This window comes from Oryctolagus cuniculus, chromosome 17 (genome assembly GCF_964237555.1).
Source record: "Oryctolagus cuniculus chromosome 17, mOryCun1.1, whole genome shotgun sequence".
NCBI lineage: Eukaryota > Metazoa > Chordata > Mammalia > Lagomorpha > Leporidae > Oryctolagus > Oryctolagus cuniculus.
The window spans coordinates 19,952,582-19,972,292 of NC_091448.1; the positions used below are offsets into that span (position 1 = coordinate 19,952,582).

Here is a 19,711-nt window from a genome sequence, read left to right on the forward strand (position 1 = left end):
AAGTCAGGAGCCAGGAGCTTCTTCCAGGTCTCCCATGCAGGTGCAGGGGCCCAAGGACTGGGGCCATCTTCCACTGCTTTCCCAGGCCATAGCAGAGAGCTGAATCGGAAGTGAAGCAGCCAAGACTCAAACCAGCACCCATATGGGATGCCAGCACTGCAGCTATGCCACAGCACTGGCCCCTCAAACAAATTAATTAAAAAAATTGCTTCCTATGATGCAAACATAAAGATTTAACACGTTCGTTTTTGTGAGGATTAGAAAAATAGCAAGGGAGGGAAGAAGGGGATATCATTATGTTATTAGACTTGTGTCTATAAATCTGAATCTGTTAAAAACTAACTAAAAATTAAAATAAAAAATATAATACTGGGGTGATCTCAGGACTATGCTATATGTCTATACCAGTTAATACCCACCCTATGCTAATCAGACAAAAAAATTTTTTTAAATTATCTCTTTGAAAGGCAGAGAAAAATACATATAGACAGAGATAGCATCCATCTGCTGGTTCATTCCCCAAACGGCTTCAACAGCCAGGGCTGGGCTAGGCTAAAGCAAGGAGCCAGGAACTCTATCCTGGTCTCCCACATGGGTGACAGAGGCCCAAGCACTTGGGCTTTCGCTGCATTCCCAGGCTCTTTAGCAGGGAGCTGCATCAGGAGTGGAGCACCTGGGACTCAAACCAGCGCTGTGATATGGGGTCTAGTATTGCCAGGGGTGCCTTCACTCACTATGCCATGACACCAGCCCCAGACAAATGGATTTAAAAGTGACGATTTCAAAGCAGCATGTGTGGTGGCATCTGTTATAGGCAGGGGACTTAGGTATGGGCAAGAGGCAATGGTAATGCCAAGGACGCATTTTTTTTGTTGAATTTGTTGACACCAAAAAATAAAAACCCAACACTACCACCACAAATTTGATTTGCTCCATGGCAGAAGACAGAGGACGCAGTCAGCTCTTGAAGAAAGACTGAGCCGGACCACACAGGCTGGTAAGACCACGAAAGGCTTGTAAACCACAGCCAAGGAGCTCTACGGTCTTTGCAGAGCAACTACCAAAATACCAGGATTTTATTCGTCATTTCTCATAACATTTTACACCCATCCTGTCTCACAGGGAAGGCAGATTAATCTAAGGAAGTATCAATAACGCATCTTAAATAAGTAACATGTTCCTGAAAAGAATTAAGTTAAAATGCACCAGGTAACAGTGCAGATACAAAGTGCAGCTGGCAACTTAATACAGGACACCAATGCTGAATCGGTATCTTGCCCACCTGTGGTCAGTTCTGGAGCAGTACCCATGGTAAGCTGAATGACAAATGTGAACAAACAAGGCTGAAATACTGAGGGACAACTCCGCCCCTGCTCTACAGTGATCTGACACAGTGCCAGGGCCAGCTGCAGTACCTATGGTGAGGTCAGACCCCCTCGGCCTCCGGGAACAAGGGGTGCCTGGCCGGTCACAACCCAGGAGCAATGCTGCAGCTGCCGAGGACACGGACTCATATGCAAAGCGAGTGGCAAGAATTCTCTCGATAAACGGCTCTTGAGTACGTTCCACATCTAGCAAGACTGCGCCAGACTTGCTGGGAGTTGCACGAGAGTCTGCTTGCCGGAGGTCCCAGTACCAGGCATGGGCTCGCACTGCTAGTGAACAGCAAGACCACTGCCTGTGCCGTATGAAAAGCACTGCACTGTCAGCCAGATTTCTGTTCCCATGTCTACAAGAAAAGGGGCTCCTAGTACCATCGGCTTGTGGTTAACCCCTTAGAAACCTGTCCCCAGATATTCCTAGTTCACAGGCAGCCATGGAGCATCCCCCCTGAGCTTAGGGGAATCAGTCCACACAGAAGGAATTCATTCTGGCTTCAGGACTCTTATGCCTGCTTCAAGGGAAAGATGGCGGCTCCCAACTCTAACAGAAGCCTAAAGCTGAGTGTCTTCCATGACGGGCAACTCACTCGTGTTCTCACTCACTGCCATAAAGAAAATGGTTAGACCAACCCAGGTTTTCTAAAAATCAGATGTGGCATGGTGAGCTGGGGCATCAGCTGTGTGCCATGATGGATTCCTGTAAGGCCCTACAACATGTGGATACCGTGGATTCCCACGTGGTTTCCCACGTGGAAACCATCGTTACACACTAGGGCAGAACCTCTGCAACAGCAGGGTCTCCAGCACTTCTTTCCCGGGTGCTAAGTTGGTGGAGAAAACAGACTCTGCTCTTACTTGGCTGGCCACTCAGCAGGGTCTAGGGAAGCACGTCTTTAGCCCCTCCTCTGAGCCCTTGCTCCTGTCCTGAAGGCTGATGCATCTGTCTCTTCTGAGCAAGGTGCTGGTCTAGTCAGGGCACCCTCATTAAAAGGCATCTTTGATGTTCTTGAGCTGGCGCACGGCTAGGTCCACGGGGAGGCTGAACTTGAGGCTGCTGAGGCGACTGAGTAGGTTGAGGGCACTCTCAAAGCCGGTGTGGGCCATGTAGCTCCATGGCTGGTAGTGGGGCTCAATGAGAGAGCCTGACTTGCAGATGAGATTCATCCAGGACACCAGGCGCTGCTCATTCAGCGCCATGCACACCAGGGCCTTCAGCTCCGAGTCTGCACTGCGCTTGAAAGGGTCATGCTCTGTCAGCACCACGTGGATGGCCGTCAGCAGGCTCTGTTTGGGGGTCACAACAGCGCTTCCTGTAACAGGCAGGGCGAAGGACTGGGAGAGCTTCCGGGCTGGGGATTCCACGTATGCGCGGCCGTTCTTAGCATGGTAGTACTTTACAAAGAGCTCCCAGGGGTGCATGGCCTCGGGGGCTGAGGAGAAGGCTGGCAGCAAACAAGCAATGGGGGCCATGACGAGGCTCATCCCCGGGGAGGAGGCGTACAGTCCGTGGGCCAGCAGGTCCCTCACAGCCACGGTCAGCTCCTTCCGGACAGCCGTGGTCAGCTCATCCCTGCCTCCCAGAGAGAGCTCCTGGAGGTTGGCAGAGGTGATGACGTGGTCGCGCGGCTGGTGTCTCAAGGCCAGCTGCCTCACTCTGTCCACAGACACCTCCAGCCTCTTCAACAAGGGTGCATAGTCTCTGTCGGCCTGGCCCCTCTGCCACAGGGATTGAGGGATCTGGCCTGCGGTGCAACCAAACTGGCTAACGGCAAAGATCTGCAGCACTGCCAGCGCTCGCCGCATCAGGTGCAGCCCTGTCTCCCGGGCCCTCCTCACATCTTCTGCCTTCACTGCGGAGAAAAGACAATGGCTCCTCAGCGTGAGGCTGTGAAGGCACACAGGCACACTAGACACACCCCAGCCCAGGCCGGGCCTGCCAGCCACAGCACGGCTGCCACATGGCGGCAAGAGCTACCTACGGCGTGGCCGGACTTAGACCTTTGGTTAATCATGGCTGTACTGAGCCAGAATTCACATGCCAGATAATTCGCAGATTTAAAGTATACAATTCAGTGGTTGCTAGTGTTTTCAAAGTTTGCAGCCATTACTGCAATCAACTTTAAAATACTTTTCTCATCCCCCAAAACAAACTGCACCTTCAGCGTTTCCCATCCCGTTTCTCCGTGAGCCCTCGGCGGTCCCGGCTCTATTTTCTGCCCCGAGATCTGCCTGTCCTGGAAGCTGTACTTACTTTTGCTGTTTCCTGGAGGCAGCCTGCTGCTCCCCGTCCTGCTGGACCCATTTCCTGTCTTCCCGCTGGCCTTGCACTCGCACTGTCCACCACCCGTTTGCAAGGGGCTTCCCACTTCATCTGTGTTCAGAAGTTACAAAGAAGAGACATTCATTTAGCTCCTTTATGGCAAAGTTTTAAAGGACAGTTTTACATGCATGTATAAAAATAAAATATAAATTATGTATTTATTTGTAAGTCAGACTAACAGAGAGAGGTAGAGACAGAGATGAATCTTCCACCCCCTGGTTTACTGCCCAAATGGCCTAAGCTAGGAGCCTGGAACTCCACCCAGGTCTCCCATGTGGGTGGCGAGGGCTCAAGTACTTGTTGGGACGTCTTTTGCTGCTTTCCCAGGAGCATTGGCAGGGAGCTGGATTAGAAGTGGAACAGCTGGCACTGGCACTCTAATATGAAATTCCAGAATCCCAAGCAGCAGGTTAGCCCTCTGCACTACAATCCCAGGCCTGGAAAATATTAAATGGTGCCTGCCACATGACAAGAATTTTACAAATGCTTATATCTTATTTAATTGCATAAATGCTGATTGGCATATAGTAGTTGGCTCAATAAATATTTGCTAAGTGAATGACGCATGGACCATTCTAAGGTGAGGAGAGTTAAACTAAAGAGGCTACTAACCTGCTTGAGGAAGCCAGTAAGCGCCAGAACTGGGATTTTTAACTCTCTGGTTCTAAAACCCACATCCCTTCCATTCTGCCATGCTAACCAAGCTAATTAAACCTCTCACGGTATCAAAACTGGTACCTTTAGGTGTTAGTACTCAGGATAAACATGCGATTATGGTATCTGCCCACCCCTCTCTTCCCATCTCCTCCTCTGACCTTGAATGAAGTTGATGAACATCTCGAGGTCTCGGATCTGGGTTTTCAGCTGCTCAACCAACTGCTCTTTCACTCGGGCTGGGTTGACGATCTGAGCCACGGCTGCATCCACACGCTGACGGAGTTCTTCCGTGGACAGGGAACTGATGTCCTCATTCAGATTCATGTCCAGCTTCTTTATGAGCTCATCTATGATCACCTGTTAAGATCATCTGCAATGAGCACACGCTTTGCGACATTCAGGGAGCGTGTCAGGTGGGAGGATAATCTATTTTATTTATTTATTTCAAAGGCAGAGAGAGAGGGGGAGAGACAGATCTTCCATCTACTAGTTCACTCCCTACAAAGGCCAGGGCTGGCTCAGGCCAAAGTCAAGAGCTTCATCCCAGTCTCCCATGTGGGTGCAAGGGCCCAGGGACCTGGGCTATCTTCTGCTGCCTTCCCACATCAGCAGGGAGCTGGATCAGAAGTAGAGCAGCTGGGACTGGAAGCGGCACCGATGCTGGCACTGCAGGCAGAGGCTTAACTCATTATGCCACACCAGCTCCAGAAGAATCTTTTTTTTTTAAGTTTTGGCTTTTATCTTCTCTTTCCATTTTATTTATTTATTGAAAGGCAGAGTTACAGAGAGAAAGAGACAGAGAGGGAGATATGAGCAGAGAGATCTACCATCTACTGGTTCACACCCCACACAGCTGCAATAGCTGAGACTGGGCCAGGCCGAAGCCAAGTGCCAGGAGCTTCATCCCGGTCTCCCGCATGGGTGTAGGGGCCCAAGGACTTGGGCCATCTTCCATTGTTTTCCCAGGAGCATTAGCAGGGAGCTGGACTGAAAGTGGAGCAGCTGGGACTTGAACCACTGGCTACACGGGATACCGATGTGTTGCAGGCCGTGGCTTAACCCGCTGTGCTACAACACTGACTGGAAGGAGATTCTTTTTTTTTTTTTTTTTTTTTTTTTTTGACAGGCAGAGTGGACAGTGAGAGAGAGAGACAGAGAGAAAGGTCTTCCTTTTGCCATTGGTTCACCCTCCAATGGCCGCCGCGGCTGGCGCGCTGCGGCCGGCGCACCGCGCTGATCCGATGGCAGGAGCCAGGAGCCAGGTGCTTCTCCTGGTCTCCCATGGGGTGCAGGGCCCAAGCACCTGGGCCATCCTCCACTGCACTCCCTGGCCACAGCAGAGGGCTGGCCTGGAAGAGGGGCAACCGGGACAGAATCCGGCGCCTCGACCGGGACTAGAACCCGGTGGGCCGGCGCCGCTAGGCGGAGGATTAGCCTAGTGAGCCGCGGCGCCGGCCCCGGAAGGAGATTCTTAACAAATTTTCTATCCTTATATGCAAATCAAACACACACACATCCAAATTTATGAGAGAAAACGGTGCCACTGCTGAGCAAGGGTAAATCCAGTATCTCTACTTCTCTATAGTAGTAACTCCTAGGTCTGCTCTGATAAAAGTAGCTACTCTCACTCACTGTGAATTTTGTTTACTAAATGAATCACCTTTTAGTCAGGAGGCCAACAGTGTGACTAACCCAAAGAGGTTGATAAGGGGCCGGCATTGCGTGCCTGTGACACGGTTCAACTCCCGGCTGCTCCACTTCTGATCCATCCTTGTTAATGCACCTGGGAAAGCAGGGGAGGATGGCCCAGATGCCTGGGCCCCCCTTACCCATGTGGGAGACCCAGAAGCTCCTGGCTTCAGAGCAGCAAAGTTCTGGTCATTGTGGCCATTTGGAGAGTGAACCAGTGGATGGAAGATCTGTCTCTCTCTGTAACTCCACCTTTCAATAAATAAATCTTAAACACATACACACGCAAAGACTGATGATACAAAAAAGCTTCATATTCTAGTCCCGGTCGGGGCACCAGATTCTGTCCCGGTTGCTCTTCTTCCAGTCCAGCTCTCTGCTGTGGAGGATGTGCAGTGGAGGATGGCCCAAGTGCTTGGGCCCTGCACCCACATGGGAGACCAGGAGAAGCACCTAGCTCCTGGCTTCGGATCAGCGTGGTGTGCCGGCTGCAGAATGCTGGCTGCAGTGGCCATCGGGGGGTGAACCAACAGAAAAAGGAAGACCTTTCTGTCTCTCTCTCACTGTCCACTCTGCCTGTCAAAAAAAAAAAAAAAAAAAAAAAAAAAAAAGCAGCTTCATATTTAGTTCCTTAAAAGGCGTCCAAGAAATACAAAGGCATTTCAAAAAGTTTGTGGAAAATGGAATTAAAAGTTAATGTGGAAAAAAAAATTCATGTGAATTTTTCATGGACTTCTTAATACTCCTATACTGATTTTTCTTAATTTATATTTTTTCTTTTCTTTTTAAAGATTTATTTATTTATTTGAAAGGCAGAGTTACATAGAGCCAGAAGTAGAGAGAGAGGTCTTCCATCCATTGGTTCGCTCCCCAGATGGCCACAATGGCTGGAGCTGCACTGATCTGAAGCCAGGAGCCAGGAGCTTCTTCCAGGTCTCCCACATGAGTGCAGAGGCCCAAGGATCTGAGCCATCTTCCACTTCTTTCCCAGGCCATAGCAGAGAGCTGGATTGGAAGTGGAACAGCCAGGACTCGAACTGGCACCCATATGGGATGCCAATACTGCAGGTAGCAGCTTTACCTGCTGAGCCACAGCACCGGCCCCCTTTCTTTTATTTCTTAAAGTAAGATTTATTTTATTGATAGGCAAAGTAACAGAGAGAGGGACAGATAGAGACAGACCTTCCATACATGTTTCATGCCTCAAATGGCTGTGACAGCTGGGGCTGGGCCAGGCCAAAGCCAGGAGCCAGGAGCCAGGAGCCAGGAACTGTATCCTGGTCTCTCTCACATGTGGCAGGAACCTAAGTTATTTGGGCCATCCTCGGTTGTCTTCCCAGGTGCAGCAGCAGGAAGCTGGATGGGAAGTGGAGTGGCCAGGACTCAAACTGGCACTCCAACATGGAATGCTGGCATCGTGAGGGGCAGCTTAACCTGCTGTGCCACAATACCAGCCCCTTCTTGTCCTCCTTATCCTCTGTTGTCCTACTCTACCAACTGAAGAAAAACTTCTAGAAAATATCAAGGCCAAAATAAACTAGTAACATTGCTGGGAACAATCTGAAGTCCAGGTGACGTAACTGCAGCCAATTCAGAAACACAGCCACATCACAGGAACACACACGGTAGGCTGCAGCTCTATCTACTGGCAGTGCCACCTGTCTACCTAGGTCTTACTTAAATAGATAGTGTTAATGTTGGTCTGGACTCCTGGAATATTTATCAAGTGGTAGTGAGTGGCAGAAAAAGCTAATTTACATTGTATCATGGGCACAAATAAATTGTTTTAGTGACCAAATGAAGGAAAGTTATTGTTATTATTGGTATTATATTGTTACTTCTATTAATAACAATAACTGCCAAAAAGAAAGAGCTCAATCATATTACAAAACTTTGGAAGCTGCGTTTTCCGTGTGAATAAAGAACGGGTCCCTTTGATTGAGGCCAGCACAGGGATTCTGGGTGAGGCCGAGGGAGAGGAGAGCTGGGAGCGGCTGTGCCAGGACCGCTGGGAGGGCCGAGCCCGGGCAGCAGAGGAGCCCTCCGGAGGCCGCTCACCCGCTGTCTTTCCAGGACCACAGACTGCGGCAAGGAGTCGTAGCTGCCCTCCTGGTAGGCAAACGTCTCCAGGTCATCCAGCTGGGTCTTGAGCTGCAGGATCAGCTTCTTCTGCTTCTCCCGCTGGGCTTCCAGGCGATCCCGCTTCTCCTGTTCACTCTGAGACAAGAAGACAGTGGGGTCTATTTCAGAGAAGAGAAACTCAGGGCCCGTGTTAAAATCCTTTCAAGCCAGCTATGACCAATAGAATAAAGTATCTCCGAATAATCCAAATGAAACACGCAATTCATAAGACAGGTTCAAAAGGAAGCATCATTGTTCATCCGGGGCAGTTTATTAACTGTGTGTTCTCTTTGACAATAGGGCCTTTTGTTAGGACTGCTTGTGTTTTTTTCAAGGTCCACTTAAGGGTAGAGACAACTTAGCCAAGGTATTCTCCCGGAATTAAACCTGCCAATCCGCATAGCCAATTACCACAGTAAAGCTTTGAATGCTTTGTGCAGCCCAAGCTGGTGAAAGAATGTACAGAAAAGCCAGTTTCAAATTCATAGCGTTTTCTTACGGTTCAAAGACCCTCCAGTCAGATCAAGCTGCTTCTGCAAAATCAGAAGAATCAAATGCAGGCTGCTGGCTGTGGGAAAAACAAAAAACAAAAACCCCAAAAGCCAACTGATGGGCCGAGGGGAGGTCGCAATGTTTCTGCTTGCTTTCCCAGACCACGAGTGCTCTTCTCATTGGCCACAGGGAGTTTCCGCGTGTAATTAAAAACCCTTCCCGAGGCGGAAGCCTGCCTGTTCTCACACACTGGTTCCTCCTGACCTTTCCGGAGGATCAAAAACAAAAAGCAAAACCAGTGACTCCCCTGAGGGTGTAGAGCTGCAGTTTAAACTAGAAGTCTGTACGGTTTTACATTTAACCTTAAAATAGTACTTACCAACCCCTCCAGAAGTAAGGTGTGAGAGAGAACAAATGAAAACAACAGATTAACGTTTGGCTCCAGCATTTACCTGAAAAGCAACTCTTGCTCGGGCCTGGCTCAACCAGAAAGCAAGGCTTTCCTCAGAGGGCCCCCAGCCTTCCCCACCTCTCCTGCAGGTGGCGCTGCAGCTGGGTCCCCCAGGCAGCACGGCTCACCTCGCACTGGGTACACACTCCCGTCACACTGTGCAGGATTCTGCCTCTCCTAGATAAGGACTCCTGCAGGATAAGGCTTGGACTTTGAACCCTCAACGCCACCTCCCTGCCTGGCATGGAGGGAGCTCTCAGGACACATTTGTTGCACAGAACAGCAGATCCAAACAGATCCTGCGACAGAACTTCTGGAACTAGCACAAGAAAACGTTGGGGAAATTTTAGAGTTTTTTTTTTTTTCTTTTTAATTTGAAAGGCAAGGTGACACAGAAAGAAAAGTGTTCCATCCGCTGGCTCACTCCCCAGTTGCTGGGGCTGAGACAGACTGAAACCAGGAGCCTGGAACTCCATTTGGGTCTCACATGTGGGAGACAGGGACCCAAGCACTTGGGCCTCAGTCCTTCCCTCCTAAGATGCATTATCAGGCATGAGTGGGAAACGGGGCCTAAGCAGCGCTCCCATATGGGATGTGGGTGCCCCAAGCAGCGGTTTAACTCCACAACACCTGCCCCCACCTTCCGCCCTTTCATCATATCCCAATGTTGGGAAGCCAAGGAAGAAAGAGGGCAGCCATAAATCCCGAGTCTGCCTTCATGACCACGTCAGCTGAACGCTGGCTTGCCGTGGTAGCCACAGTACGCTATTTGCTGGACTGTAGCGTTAGAAGTTTAACAGGACAGAACAGTGAACTCCAGTGCGAGGCAGGTACAAACTCGGGTACGAAGTGAGGTAGGAGAAAATACTGGTTTAACAGTTTTGGAAGTGAGAAGCAAACCATTCAGCTCAGAGATGTCTCCTACTTTGTGCCCCCTGTTCACCCGTCAATGTAAGCACACAAGATTACAGCTCCTTTTATGTGGATCAAGCACTACTTTTTTCAGGGTTGGGGAACCCTTCTTCTGCCATTTGGGTGTTTATAACATCATTCGTGGGCCGTACAAAATTATCAACTTAAAAATTAGCCTGCTACAGGTTTATTGGATTCGGAGTCCCGCAGCGGGTGCCTTGGCAGGGGCCCGTGTGGTACACTGCCCTCAGCGTGTAAACGAACAAGGAAGAGGGCTACATCCACACAGAAACTTTGGCGCGGTTGGCTACAGGGACCTTATCCTTTCTAGTCCTTAGGTCTGGCAATGTGAGGCGGCTGCTCTTTGTAGGAGCTGTGGGTACACGGAGAGAGGCAGAACAGTAAATAAGCGAGTTGATACCTGCTATGGGTAAATCGTGGCTAACTACCCCACGTGATCGTGAAGAAGGCCACGTGTGGGCGCAGAGAGAGCACGGCTAAATTCCTCCAGCGAGCTGTCGACGGCTGGGCACGCGCAGAGCCAAAGCCTGGATGGAAACTTTCCCGCAGTGTGGGGTGCACCTGCTCGCGTCGCTTCTCAGAATCCACCTCGCCACGGAGACCAGAGACCACCGCTCGGAACCCAGCAGGATGGGCGAGCAGGCTGATGTCCCTTCCCCGGCCATTCCCCCCCACCCAGGGTCGGGGTGCCCGATCGGTACGCGCTCAGGGCCAAGCAGGCGGGGGCAGCGCTGCCGCGGTCGCTCACAGCTCCCCCGCGCCTCCTGCACACCTTCCGGGCACACCGCGCACCCTCAGGTTCCCAGGGCTCTGTCCCCTTGTCCCCGTCTCCGGTCTCCTGGTCTCCGACCCACGCCTTCTCACTATTTCTGCCTCCCGTCCGCGCCAGCATCCCAACTCCCCGCCTCCCATATCCCTCGGGGGCCCGTGCCAGCCGCTCACCGGGTCCTGGCCCCGCAGCCGTGGCCGGTCTCCCGGCAGCCCATCGCCCTCGTCGCTGGCAGGGTCTCCGGGCCCCTCGTAACCCAGGACGTGGGGGCAGCCGCGGAAGGCGAAGTCTTCGAGCTCGCGCAGCAGGCGCTGCTGCTCCGCGGGCGCCCCGCGCACCACCTGGCGCAAGCGGAACTGCACCTGCGCGAAGTGCGAGGACAGCGCGAGCAGTGCCGAGTCCAGCCGCCGCCGCTCTGCCCGCAGCCGCCTCAGCGTCCGGCCCGGCGAGTCCGGGGGGGATCCCGGGGCCGCGCCAGGCTCCTCGGCCGCCGCTTCTTCCGAGAAGGCAGCCGCCCCAGGCCCAGCCTCTGCCACCGCCCCCACGGGGGCCCAGCGCACCGCCTCGCACGGTGGCAGCGACTCCTCTTCCTCCTCCTCTACGTTCTTAGCCTTCGGCCCAGCGGCCGCCACCACAGTGACCGGTTCCGCAGCCGCCTCGGCAGCCGCCATCTTCCCGGAAACCCCGCTGCACGTCAGCCGCGCCCCTCGCTGCCATGGCAACGGCGCGCGGGCAGGGAACCCGGGCGGAGCGGTGGGTGGGGCCGGCCGTTCCGAGGTCCCTGAGGGCCGGTCTCTCCCGAGCCTTACTTCGGGCCAATAATGTTTTATCGAGCGCCTATGGAGCCCCGAATGCTACTCTTTGGGCCGAGTGGTGAATGAGGCCGGAACAAGTCATTGCCTGCCTGCACTGGGCGGTTGGGTCGTTCATTCCTGCTCTGTGCGTTTCTGGAGACCCCACGAGGCCGAGGGCTACAAGGATCATGCACGCCCACAGTCCCTCCCGATTGCAGATGCCTTGGCTGTCGAGCCGCGTTCCCCTTTCTCAATCCTTCCCCCCGACCATATAAGGCGCGGCAGCTGCTGCGGACGTCCCCGGGATCTAAAGATAGCGGCCCCTGCCTGGGACTCCAAAGGCCACCAGGGCCCCGGAGCCGCCATGGCACGGTGAGTGTGTGCGGCAGCATTACTCTCCGCGGCCCTTTTCCCCCTGGAAATTCCCTGCCCGTCCCGCGTCTGGTGCGTCTTTGCACCCTCCGGGCTCCGTGAGGCCCCAGGGGGAGCCCCAGACCCCACGGCGCGCGGGGAGCTGTGACTGGAATGTTCTCCCAGGCGCTAGCCTCGCACTTTGATTCTCGCCAGGTTCAGCCTCGCCACATCCACTCCGTCACTTCCTTCTGTTCTCAGTTAGCTCCACCTTGACCGGACCTGGACATCAGATGTCCCTGTATTGTCCTCTGCCCCCACCTTTCCCAACTGCCCCAGTCTTCCCTCTCCCAGCCCGCTGAAGCCCCCACCTGACCCCTCTTCAGGCAGCATGCCCGGACCCTGTGGTACGACAGGCCCAAGTATGTGTTCATGGAGTTTTGCGTGGAGGACAGCACCGATGTCCGTGTGCTCATTGAGGATCACCGCCTTGTGTTCAGGTAACCCCCTCTGGAGGCTCCAGCACCCCCTGAGCCTTCCCCTCGTGCGACTGCCCACACACCCGGTCTCCCCCGTCTCCTCAGCTGTAAGAATGCCGACGGGGTGGAGTTGTACAATGAGATTGAGTTCTATGCCAAGGTGAACTGCAAGGTAAGGGTGGCGGCACAGTGCGGTCTGGGTGGGAGGCTGCCCAGAGCACCTGGAGATTGGTTCTGCAACTCAGACTCTTCAGAGCGAGGCTGTTTGTCTGGCAGGACTCCCAAGATAAGCGCTCTAGCCGCTCCATTACTTGCTTTGTGAGAAAATGGAAGGAGAAGGTAGCCTGGCCCCGGCTCACCAAGGAGGACATCAAGGTGAGTGTCGGGAAGTGGCCTGCTCCTTCTGTGTTCCCGGTCCAGGTACCAGGGACCCAGTTAGGTCTGGGATTGCCCTTGCCTCCTCTCCAGCCAACATTGAATAACTCACCAGGTTTTGCCTATTTGACTTCCTAAATATATATATTTTAAAAGATTTATGGGGGCCAGCTCTGTGGCATAGTAGGTAAAGCCGTCACCTGCAGTGCAATATGGGCACTGGTTCAAGACCTGGCTGTTCCACTTCTGATCCAGCTCTCTGCTGTGGCCTGGGAAGGCAGTGGAAGATGGCCCAAGTGCTTGAGCCCCTGCACCCGTGTGGGAGACCTGGAGGAGGCTCCTGGCTCCTGGCTTCAGATCGGCCCTGCTCTGGCTTTTGTGGCCAATTGGGGAGTGAACCAGGGGATGAAAGACCTCTATCTCTGTCTCTGCTTGTATGTAACTCTGCCTTTCAAATCAATTAATCAAATTAATCAATCAATTTTTTTTTCTTTTTTTCTTTTTTTTTTTTTTTTTTTTTTTTGACAGGCAGAGTGGACAGTGAGAGAGAGACAGAGAGAGAAAGGTCTTCCTTTGCCGTTGGTTCACCCTCCAATGGCCGCCGCTGCAGCCGGCGCACCGCGCTGATCCGATGGCAGGAGCCAGGATCCAGGTGCTTTTCCTGGTCTCCCATGGGGTGCAGGGCCCAAGCACCTGGGCCATCCTCCTCTGCACTCCCTGGCCATAGCAGAGGAAGAGGGGCAACCGGGACAGAATCCGGCGCCCCGACCGGGACTAGAACCCGGTGTGCCGGCGCCGCAAGGTGGAGGATTAGCCTATTGAGCCATGGCGCCGGCTCAAATTAATCAATCAATTTAAATTTAATTAAATTAATGAGATAAATTAGATTAAATCTTTAAAAAAAGATTTATGTATTTGAAAGGCAGAAGAGAGAGAGATATCTTCTGTCCTGTGGTTCACTCACCAAATGACTGCAACAGCCAGGGCTGGGCCAGGCTACAGTTAGGAGCAAGGAACTCCATCTGGATCTGCCAGGTGGGTGGCAGGAACCCAAGCACTTGGGCCATCATCAGCTGCCTCCAGGTGCGTTAGCCGGGAGCAGGATCCCTGCACAGAGTAGCTGTCACTTGAAGTAGCACTCAGATGTGGGATGCAGACGACCTAAGCAGCGGCTTAGCCTTCTGTGACCGCTCAAATATATTTGAGTCATTACTTCATTTCTTCCTAGTTCAGACCTCACCTACGAAGGTTTGCTGGAGGGTTTGTTCATATGTTGGTCCCACCCAATCCTTCCTCTGCGTTGTCCCCAGCATGTTCTGTCTAAAACATGCACTTGACCTTGTCACTTTCCCACTTAACACCTTCAGTGAGGGTTGGACAGTGTGGCGGAGTGGATCAAGCCGCCACTTGGGATGGCTGTATCCCACTTTGGAATGTTGGTTTGAGTCCCAGTTAATCTGCTTCCAAACCAACTTCCCGTTAATGTGCCTGGGAAAGTAGCAAGAGATGACCAAAGTCCTTGGGTCCTTGCCATCAGTGTGGGAGACCCAGATACGTTTTCAGGCTTCTGGCTTTGGCTTCAGAAGCCCCAGCTGCTGCTGGCATTTGGGGAGTGAACCAGCAGATGGATCATCTTTCTCGCTGACTCTCCGTCTCTCTCTCTGTCTCTTTACCTTTTGAATCAATAAGTAAATTATATATGTACTTATTTATATATATTTATGCATATATATGCTTATATATATTTTAAAGACCTTTCAATGACTTTTTCTCCTCTGAAGGTTGAAAAATGACCACCTGCTGGTTGGACCTGGCTCTCTAGTTTGTTTTAGCAATTTTCACAATGTTAACAATTACTTTGTTTGCTGACGTTTACGATTTTTGATTAGTCACTGACACTGTAAAATGTGAACTTTTCACCGGAGAGTCTAGATTTTTGACTTCAAGGTCTTTGAAACTGGGAGAATTTGGCCCTGATGGTATAGATTCCCAGATGCCTGGGCGGAAGCTTTACACAGGGCATGTGCTCCCCCCTCTTTGATCCTTTTCGGTGCCTCCCTGGCTCTTTTCGGCTTTTGCACTTGTGACTCCTGTCCTGTAGGTGAAGCCCAAGCACTACTGCATGATACACAAGCTCATCGCAAGCTGTTTGCCTCAAACTTTGCATTCCAGCCACGGCAAGCTGCGCTCAGCTCTTTTGCACAGACCAACTAACTGTATCTTTGCTCAAGCTGTGGCTTCTTCCTAGGCCACCGTCACCACTACCGTCATCCTCCTAGCCTCCGTGTATATGTCAAGGCCCTGATGCTGTAAGAAACCTGAGTTCCCGGAACTCCCTTCTGGGTCCCCAGGATGGCCTCTGTATAGCCTCACTACCACACCGTCGTACAATGACTTATTAGCGAATATCTCCCTCCTCACTTACTTCCTGGTGGCTGGGACGGCGTGATAAACATTATGATAGTCTTAATGCCAAGCTCAGAGTCTGGCCCATAGCGTATGATCAGAAAATATCTGTTAAATGAATGTCTGAATAACGTCTTGTCTGTAAAAATGTGGGAACTTTGGAACATGGGCCTGAGAGGGTTGTCTCTGCTTCCAAGGAAGGCGCTTCTTTGCCCTGCTTGGCTGATGCGTGTGATGCTTTAGGATCCACCTTTCCACATGTGACGTCTGCTCCTAGAGGGCAGAACCTCTATGCTTTTCCAGACCCTACCATGCCTGGTGCTTGGCACTTAGTGAGTTCCTGGCTCGTGTTTGTGGGTCGCGATGTGACATGGCAGCCTGGTGGGGTTGATGAGAGCGGTGCTGTTGGGAGGACTGCACCCTCACTGGCCCTCTTCCCCCCCACACCCCGCTATGTACACACCCATGCTCCTCCTCCTGGCTGTGACGCCTGTGCTTCCTCCTGCAGCCAGTGTGGCTCTCTGTAGACTTTGATAACTGGAGAGACTGGGAAGGGGATGAAGAGGTGGAGCTGGCGCAAGTGGAACACTATGCAGAGGTAGGTGAGAGGGCACCTGCTGTTTCTGCCCATTTTGATCGTTGTGTCTGTCTCTACCCCCGTGTCTCCGGAGGACTGGCATCAGGGCCAGGCGGGCTAGCAGTTCTGTGTATATTTTCCCCCATATTTTGTGTAGTGTTTGTTCAGTAGGGATGAGAGGAGTGCATAGGAGTGAAATTCACATACCTAGATTTCCTTACTATTCACGGCATAGAGCTACGTTCTAAAAAGGTTTGACAAAACCTTTCCCACTTTTCTGTCATTGCTGTTCTTTCTTCTGCTTTCCTTGTGTTCTTATTTCTTCCCAAGCCAGATAGCAGCATGGGAAGTTGACAGCAGGCAGTACTCACATTCACATCAGGGTGGTGTTTGGTGTAGCAGTTAAGGCGCAGTTAAGGAGCCTGCGTCCCATACCACAGTGCCCGGGTCTCAGTCCTGGCCCTGCTGCCTGATTCCAGCTTCCTCCCAGTGTGCACCCTGAGGGGGGCAGTGATGGCTCAAGTGGTTGGGTCCCTAACGCCCACATGGGAGACCTGGATTGGGTTCTTGTCTCCTAGCTTTGGCCTCATCCACCTCAGACCATTGTAGGCATTTGGGGAATGAATCAGCAGATAGGAGTCCTCTCTTTCTTTCACACTCTCTTTGTCTCTCTGCCTTTTATGTAGATGAAAACTAGGGGTGGGCATTGTGGTACAGTGGGATGAGCCACCATTTGGATTACCTGCATCTGGTATCAGAGTGCCTGGCATTGAGTCCTGCCTCTGCTGCTTCTTCTTTTTTAAATATTTATTTTATTTATTTGAAAGACAGAGTTACAGAGAGAGACAGAGACAGAAAGAGAGAGAGTGAGAGAGATGTCTTCCATCCACTGGTTCACTCCCCAAATAGCTGCAATGGCCAGAGATGAGCCAATCTGAAGCCAGGGGCCAGGAGTTTCCTCCGGGTCTCCCACATGCATGCAGGGGCCTAAGGACTTGGGCCATCCTTCTCTGCTTTCCCAGGGCATTAGCAGGGAGCTGGATCAAAGTGGAGTAGCCAGGTCTTGAACTGGCGCCCATATGGGATGCTGGCACTGCAGGCCAGAGCTTTAACCTGCTGTGCCACAGCACCAGCCCCTTCCTTTGCTTCTAATCCAGCTTCCTGCTCATGTGTGCCTGGGAAGGCAGCAGAAGATGGGTCAAGCTCAATTAGTTGGGTCCTGATTCCCAAAATGTAGGACTGGGGTGGAGTTCCTGGCTCCTGGCTTCAGCCTGACCCATCCCAGGCGGTTGTGGACATTTGGAGAGTGAACCAGTGCATGAAATCTCTTTCTCTCCCTCTATTGCTTTGCCTTTAAAATAAACAAAAATAAATGAACTTTAAATAAATAAATTTAAATTAAAAAAAAGAAATTCGTACCAGAAAATAAGTAACCAATTCCCAATAAATTGAACCTTGTCATGTGTTATTTGGCTTCAGAATTTCAGCTAGGATTTATTTACGTTACAAAAATACTAAGAGACCCCAGTCTGTATTAGTGACGAGGGTGCACTGTGTGGATGTGTGTTTAAATTTCCTCTTGAGAAGGGGATTAATTGACTTTTCTCCAATTCATTCCAGTGGTGTCCTAGGGCCTTTGCAAATGGGAGCAGTAGCCCGGCTGGCTGCAGCTGGGAACCTCCCCTGCGCCCTCAGGATGCAGATTGCTTTCCGCAGCCGCTTCTGTCTGACTCTTTTCCCTTCCCTCTAGCTTTTGAATAAGGTCAGCACCAAGAGAGCGCCCCCCACCATGGATGACCTGGATGTAAGTAAAGTCTCCCCGGCATCGTTGGCTTGTTTTTAACCCTTAGAAACAGCACACTGGAGAGCTCCTGCCCCGGTCCTTAGTGCACAGCAGTTCTCGGTGCCTGTTAACTCAGTTTAACACAAGAGGCTTTAGAAAACGCAGAAGGGACCCTTGGCTTCCCTCGCCCCCCTGCTTCCCCATGCTGGGGCAGGCCTGGCCCGGCTGAGTGCCTTCGCTACTGTAGGGAGCAGAGGCATAAGCGGAAGCTCAGACTAAATGAGGCATGACGGAGTACTGCTCACTGCGGGCCCTTGTGTGTTGTCTGAGGGTGAAACCCTCCCGTATCAGCGTCCTAGGAGGCTGTGTGGTTCAGAAAATCACGAAAGGATGACCCGAGTCTTCCCTCCTCGCAGAGCTCATGTGTACTTTGTCTCCCCCCAGGATGATTCTGACAGTGCCGACGCACCAAGTACCTGACCGTGTGCCAGCAGAGCTGGAGCAGAGGGCTCTGAAAAGCCAGGGTTGGGGCCTGTGTGAGCTCTTCACCCCAAGGGCCTCTGGGATCGCTGCTCTTTAGCAAGGGTCCCCCCTCGCACTTCCTGTTGTCTTCAGAGGCACTGGGCTTGGGCACTGCATCGGATGGCTGGTGGGCGCCTGGTCTCCTCTTAATCCACTTAGAGTCTCTGTGCTGGGGCTGCTCCATTGTTCCACTATTTGGTGTACACAGCTGTGCAAAAGCCAAAGAAGAAAGAAGAAAGGTGGATGATAACAAATCTCTCGTGTGCATGTGTGTGGCAGAGGAACAAGTGGGTGATAATAAATGTGCAGGAGCTGTCTGTCTGGTCTGCACTTGTCTTTCCTGGGAGCGAGGCTTTTCCCTCTCTAGGGTTCCTCTCAAGGGGGGGGGCGGGTTTCAAAAGTCTGAGCTTTCACCATTGAGGCTGGAGGAAGAGTGATGTTGCAGACAGACTTGTAACCACACTGGGGGACTTCCTCTCGCCCAGATCTGCGCTCTGATTTCTCGTAGCTAGTACTGTCATCCCTCGGACCACCCAAGCTGGCTTCCTGCACGCTCCAGAAATCTCTTCATAATTTTCTTTAATGTCTGCGTGTTTATTCCTCCTACAACAGCCACTTTACCCATCCACATTTCTTGAGTGCCTGATGTGTACAAAGCACTGTGACTTAAACAAGATGCAGTACCCACAGACTCTGCTCTGGAACGCGCGGAAAGTACTGGCATTTACTGGAAAAGTGAACTTTGAAACTTACGTAAGCTGGATATGACATAGCTTAAAAAATAAACTTATGTAGAAGGGTATAACATTTTCCTTTAAAGATTTATTTTATTTGAAAGGCAGAGTTCCAGAGAGAGAGAGGGAGGGAGGGAAATAAAGAACGATAAAGATATAAAATGTAAAACAAAATTTGCAGTATCTTAGTTGGGACCTGATAAAACTGTTAACGGTTTTATCTGCTACATACTAGAGTGTATTATAATACAATATCATAGGGCCCACGCTGTGGCGTAGTGGTTAAGTCTGCCGCCTGCAGTGCCACCATCCAATTTGGGTGCTGGTTCTAGTCCTGGCTGCTCCACTTCTGATCCAGCTCTCTGCTATGGCCTGGGAAAGTGGTAGAAGATGGACTAAGTCTTTGGGCCTCTGCACCTGTGTGGACAACCTGGAAGAAGCTCCTGGCTCCTGGCTTCGGACAGCCCAGCTCCGGCCATTGCAACCAATTGGGGAGTGAACCAGTGGATGGAAGACCTCTCTCTCTCTCTCTGCCTTTCCTTCTCTCTCTGTGTAACTCTGGCTTTCAAATAAATAAATAAATCTTTAAAAAAAATACAATACCATGCCTATGATGACAGTGTCCTGTGCCACAATTTCCATAATATTTATAATTTATATAGTTATGACATAATCACACATAGAACATAGGGAGAATAAATATGCAGTAGCATGTATTAGTGTACAGAAATCTGATACATACAAGCAGCGGGAATGTGTGTGTGCAGCTGGAGTCTGCGTACGTCTTGCCTGTGCTGTTTGCACTGCATTCAGTCATGGGTTGTATAACGACAGTCCCGTCCATGGCTAGATTTACCACGGCGGTCTCATAAATGA

General features: G+C 51.5%; 2 protein-coding genes across 7 annotated transcripts; one reads left to right on the forward strand and one right to left on the reverse strand.

Moving 5' to 3' along the window:
* Window positions 1-1,045: 1,045 nt before the first annotated feature.
* RUNDC1 (RUN domain containing 1) lies at window positions 1,046-11,524 on the reverse strand. Its single transcript, XM_002719417.5, has 5 exons — window positions 10,988-11,524; window positions 8,107-8,265; window positions 4,518-4,716; window positions 3,634-3,753; window positions 1,046-3,232 (listed from the first exon to the last, which is right to left on the reverse strand). Exons 1-5 carry the CDS (start codon window positions 11,483-11,485, stop codon window positions 2,367-2,369), a joined length of 1,842 nt encoding a protein of 613 aa, XP_002719463.3. The 5' UTR covers window positions 11,486-11,524; the 3' UTR covers window positions 1,046-2,366.
* A 33-nt stretch (window positions 11,525-11,557) lies between these two features.
* Window positions 11,558-18,418, forward strand: PTGES3L (prostaglandin E synthase 3 like). Of its 6 annotated transcripts, none has more exons than XM_070060656.1 (8): window positions 11,573-11,980; window positions 12,346-12,459; window positions 12,544-12,610; window positions 12,715-12,813; window positions 15,417-15,551; window positions 15,728-15,817; window positions 17,547-17,600; window positions 18,024-18,418. In XM_070060656.1, exons 1-8 carry the CDS (start codon window positions 11,973-11,975, stop codon window positions 18,057-18,059), a joined length of 603 nt encoding a protein of 200 aa, XP_069916757.1. In that variant the 5' UTR covers window positions 11,573-11,972; the 3' UTR covers window positions 18,060-18,418. The 6 variants fall into 6 exon arrangements, with proteins under 6 accessions (XP_017204327.2, XP_069916757.1, XP_051681665.1 ...); XM_070060657.1 differs by having other exon boundaries at window positions 11,846-11,980; window positions 12,176-12,459; XM_017348838.3 differs by lacking the exon at window positions 15,417-15,551 and having other exon boundaries at window positions 11,558-11,980.
* The last annotated feature ends 1,293 nt before the right edge of the window (window positions 18,419-19,711 follow it).

What these genes read in the sequence shown, in the direction of transcription:
- RUNDC1 (XM_002719417.5), bottom strand. Translation starts at nt 11,485, where the DNA reads ATGGCGGCTGCCGAGGCGGCTGCGGAACCGGTCACTGTGGTGGCGGCC. An exon ending in GTTCATCAACTTCATTCAAG is followed by an intron (nt 3,754 to 4,517) that starts GTCAGAGGAGGA and finishes TTCTGAACACAG; the next exon opens with ATGAAGTGGGAAGCCCCTTG. An exon ending in GCCTCCAGGAAACAGCAAAA is followed by an intron (nt 3,233 to 3,633) that starts GTAAGTACAGCT and finishes TTTTCTCCGCAG; the next exon opens with TGAAGGCAGAAGATGTGAGG.
- PTGES3L (XM_070060656.1), top strand. An exon ending in TGCCTGGTGCTTGGCACTTA is followed by an intron (nt 15,552 to 15,727) that starts GTGAGTTCCTGG and finishes TTCCTCCTGCAG; the next exon opens with CCAGTGTGGCTCTCTGTAGA. An exon ending in CCACCATGGATGACCTGGAT is followed by an intron (nt 17,601 to 18,023) that starts GTAAGTAAAGTC and finishes GTCTCCCCCCAG; the next exon opens with GATGATTCTGACAGTGCCGA.